Genomic DNA, 4095 nt, shown 5'->3' with positions numbered 1-4095 from the left:
TTTTATTGAGGCGACTGAGGCCTACAAGAGCTGGCTTTGAATGGCGCCCGGCATCTGGGAGGACGGTTAGTGACGTAGCTGGGAGGTTTGAAATTCATAACCTCCTCAACCAATAGGGGCGTTAAGGTGCGCTGTGCGGCGGGAATGGACGTCAACGTTGAAATGGCGCCCTCATCAGTTTTTTTTTTTTTCTCGCTGGTTTTGCGTCTTTATACATTTAATTTTTTGTGTGTTCTAGTTCTGGGAAGTTATCAGTGATGAACATGGCATTGACCCAACTGGTACTTATCATGGAGACAGTGACCTGCAGTTGGACAGGATCAATGTCTACTACAATGAAGCTTCTGGTAAATATTACTGTTTTYATTTGGTTCAATAGACTAAATAAAATAATTCAATAATTGTATTMAAGCCTAATTTTGTGCTGCCTCTACTGTAAAGGTGGAAAGTATGTGCCACGTGCCGTGCTTGTGGATCTGGAGCCAGGAACCATGGACTCTGTGAGATCTGGACCCTTCGGCCAGGTCTTCAGGCCAGACAACTTTGTTTTTGGTGCGTTGCTTACAGTTTAAATCAAAACTTGTGYTACCTGTGAAAATGTCTTGAGTAAGAATTTTGGCCCTCTATTTGCAGGTCAGAGTGGTGCTGGCAACAACTGGGCTAAAGGCCACTATACAGAAGGTGCTGAGCTGGTGGACTCTGTCCTGGATGTGGTCAGGAAGGAGGCTGAAAGCTGYGACTGCCTGCAGGGATTCCAGCTCACACACTCCCTCGGTGGTGGTACAGGCTCTGGCATGGGTACACTCCTGATCAGCAAGATCCGTGAAGAGTACCCTGACCGCATCATGAACACCTTCAGTGTAGTTCCTTCCCCCAAAGTGTCCGACACAGTCGTCGAGCCCTACAACGCCACATTATCAGTCCATCAGCTTGTAGAGAACACCGATGAAACCTATTGCATTGACAATGAGGCCCTGTATGACATCTGTTTCCGCACACTCAAACTCACAACCCCCTCATACGGTGACCTCAACCACTTGGTCTCTGCCACCATGAGTGGTGTCACAACCTGCCTGAGGTTCCCTGGACAGCTCAATGCTGACCTGCGCAAGCTGGCTGTGAACATGGTGCCATTCCCACGTCTGCACTTCTTCATGCCAGGTTTTGCTCCTCTTACCAGCAGAGGCAGCCAGCAGTACAGATCACTCACAGTACCTGAGCTCACCCAGCAGATGTTCGACGCCAAGAACATGATGGCTGCCTGCGACCCGCGCCACGGCCGCTACTTGACTGTGGCTGCCATCTTCCGTGGCCGCATGTCCATGAAGGAGGTGGACGAGCAGATGCTCAATGTCCAAAACAAGAACAGCAGCTACTTTGTAGAATGGATCCCAAACAATGTCAAGACTGCAGTCTGTGACATTCCTCCTCGTGGGCTCAAAATGGCTGCCACGTTCATCGGCAACAGCACAGCCATCCAAGAGCTGTTCAAGCGCATCTCTGAGCAGTTCACAGCCATGTTCAGGCGCAAAGCTTTCCTCCACTGGTACACCGGTGAGGGTATGGATGAGATGGAGTTCACTGAGGCAGAGAGCAACATGAATGACCTGGTGTCTGAGTATCAGCAGTACCAGGATGCCACTGCTGAGGAGGAGGGAGAGTTTGAGGAAGAGGGTGAAGAGGATTTGGCCTAAATTCTTCTGTCAATGTTGTTCCTGTTTGTCCTGTTAACTTGTGACCTCTTGCAATTTTCTGTGTTCTAAATAAATGCGTTCTCGACAAGTTTCTGGTTATTACGTTGTGCACTTATTGATTGGATATTTTGTAGATTTAAGTGAAGACRATTTTCTTTTCAGCTGTAATGCATGCAGGATTGAGACAGAAACCATAAAATGRGGGTGGCTGGGAAAYCCTATAAACCATTTAAATTGAGTTTTATTTTTATTTCAGTTCAGACTTTAGGGTCCCCTGCAGCCTTAAGGCTTTTATCAAAGGGTGATRGAACACCTGGAATAAGTCATCTAGAGGGGGCAGAGTTCTACAAGGATATGGACAAATATTTRTAGCTTTAGTTTAAATATTTAAACTCAAGTGGAATTTGTTTTTCTTAAAACTAAAAAGCTACCAGTATTTTGATAAACACCAAAATATGCAAATCTCTTCGTCAACAACTTAGAATTGACTTTACAACTTAAGTTGCCTTTCTTCTAAGCCTGTTAAGATGTAAAATGAGTCCACTAGGTGGCAGTGTTGGCTATGCTGTGGTCAGAAGTGATCTTTGCTCGAACGCCTGAAGTAGTCTCCTCCCATTGCGGTGGGAAACCATTGACATCACTGGTAGTGGACGGTTCCCTGTAGGTCGTTTTAGGGAATGGATGCTAATTGGGATGAAGCTTAGTGTTTCCTCACAGGTTGGATGTTATGTTCTGCCATGTGCAGGCTATAGGATCCAACTGAGACCAGCTTTACCGCTTCAAGAAAATGAAAGTGACAAGGCTCAGCCTTTTGAAATGGCAGCCATTTGCAAGACAATCTTACTGGCAGGAATATCTTATGCAATATTGTTACTGAAACAAATTTCTTGTTTTACAATAACTGGTTTTACCCAATATCCCTGCTTGACAGCATGTGAGAAAATGTTGTAGCTTTTGCTTAAGCTTGAATTTTCATTCACTGCTAGATCAAAGATAGTGGGAAGATTTTAAGATTGAAGGTTTTCTACAAGCAATCCTACTCAACTTCCTATTTGCTGGTTGCATTAAAATGTCACCTCACTAAAAACATAAAAATAACCCTGTTAGTTTATACTTGAATGTTATACTGTTAGTTTATACTTGAATATCCTGCTTAGCATGAGATTACACAACATTCAACCTGCAGGAAAGCATAAAACACACAGTTTGTATGTTGTGTGTTTACAACAGTCTCTTTTGACATAAATCCATTGATACCTGCATGGTTTTTAGTGGCTTGGAATGAAATGTGTGACTGAATTGAATTTTTTTTTTTTTTACAAAATGCCTTGAGAGATTTGTTCTGAACTGATTCTACATAAATATACCAAATTAAATTTCATTAATATAATTATTATGGCTGTTAACATTTGCACCTATATTTTGTTTTACAAGTACAAACTTGTTTTATTTTTGATTTTATGTGATAGACAAAAATAAAATTTTATGCATATGTGTAAAGTGAAAAGAAAATGACAGCTTTCAATATTTTACAAATCCAAATCTGAAAAGTGTTTGTGAATTTGTATTCAGCTTCCATGTCACTGCAGGTCTTTTGGACAGCCWTTCACATCTACAAAGAATACAATTTGTACATGTGCAGGTAAGGTCAAGTACAGCCAGCCTGTGTGGAGAGCAGCTGTGAACATCAGTTTTCACATTCTCCAACAGGTTCTCAACAGTCCACAATACCACCTATAACTATAGATTAACTAGAATTACTCATGACTAGGATTTTAATATTTGTGTCACTTTCTCCATCTGATCTTTAGAAAAGAAGCCATTATGGCTCAGAACCTGCGAAAACATAAATATTTTTGTTCTTATCTTACTTCATACACCCTCACATAAGAAACGTTTTCACCACAGGGGGCGCTACTGTGGCATGTTTCAAAACAGCTATAAACATCTTATCTTTTTTTCTCATGTGTTTTCTACACTTGTCTTGTTGTGGGTTGACTTTAAAACAACATGTTTGTTCTAAAGTAAATGAAAGCATGGAGTGATGTTCTAAATRGGGTTCAATGAATGATACAACATTTCTGAAGATTTTCTGTAAAATCTCTTTTCCTGTAAAAACTACACAAACTACATTAAGTCTTTACAGCAGTGGTCCCCAAACATTTGTCCGGCCCCCTGAACAATACCAGAGAGCATTTTGATTTTTTTTTTTTTTTTCATATACTGTATTTTCCGGACTATAAGCCGCTTATATGTGGATTTTTCTTCAACCACCAGGGGGCTCTTTAGCAGGAAGTCAATCATTGGAAGTCAAAATTGGAAATAAAAGAAAGCGCCCATTAAAACGGAATTAGGTTTTAATAGGGAATTGAAATGTGAGAATGTTGTTGATCAGTTAAAT

At 41.3% G+C, this 4095-nt stretch overlaps 1 protein-coding gene across 1 annotated transcript in view; it reads left to right on the top strand.

The window, feature by feature from the left end:
• tubb2b (tubulin, beta 2b) overlaps nucleotides 1-1786 on the top strand; it is a 2553-nt gene extending 767 nt beyond the window's left edge. The window contains exons 2-4 of the mRNA XM_008417367.1: nucleotides 239-347; nucleotides 442-552; nucleotides 634-1786. Of these exons, the coding sequence (XP_008415589.1) occupies nucleotides 239-347; nucleotides 442-552; nucleotides 634-1694 (1281 nt within the window). The 3' untranslated portion in view covers nucleotides 1695-1786. The remainder of the gene's footprint in view (nucleotides 1-238; nucleotides 348-441; nucleotides 553-633) is intronic.
• Nucleotides 1787-4095: the final 2309 nt, after the last annotated feature.

The sequence above is a fragment of the Poecilia reticulata genome, linkage group LG9 (genome assembly GCF_000633615.1).
Source record: "Poecilia reticulata strain Guanapo linkage group LG9, Guppy_female_1.0+MT, whole genome shotgun sequence".
In the NCBI taxonomy this organism is placed as follows: Eukaryota; Metazoa; Chordata; class Actinopteri; order Cyprinodontiformes; family Poeciliidae; genus Poecilia; species Poecilia reticulata.
The sequence above is the reverse complement of the archived record's forward strand: the minus strand, read 5'-3'. Positions and strand labels throughout refer to the sequence as shown.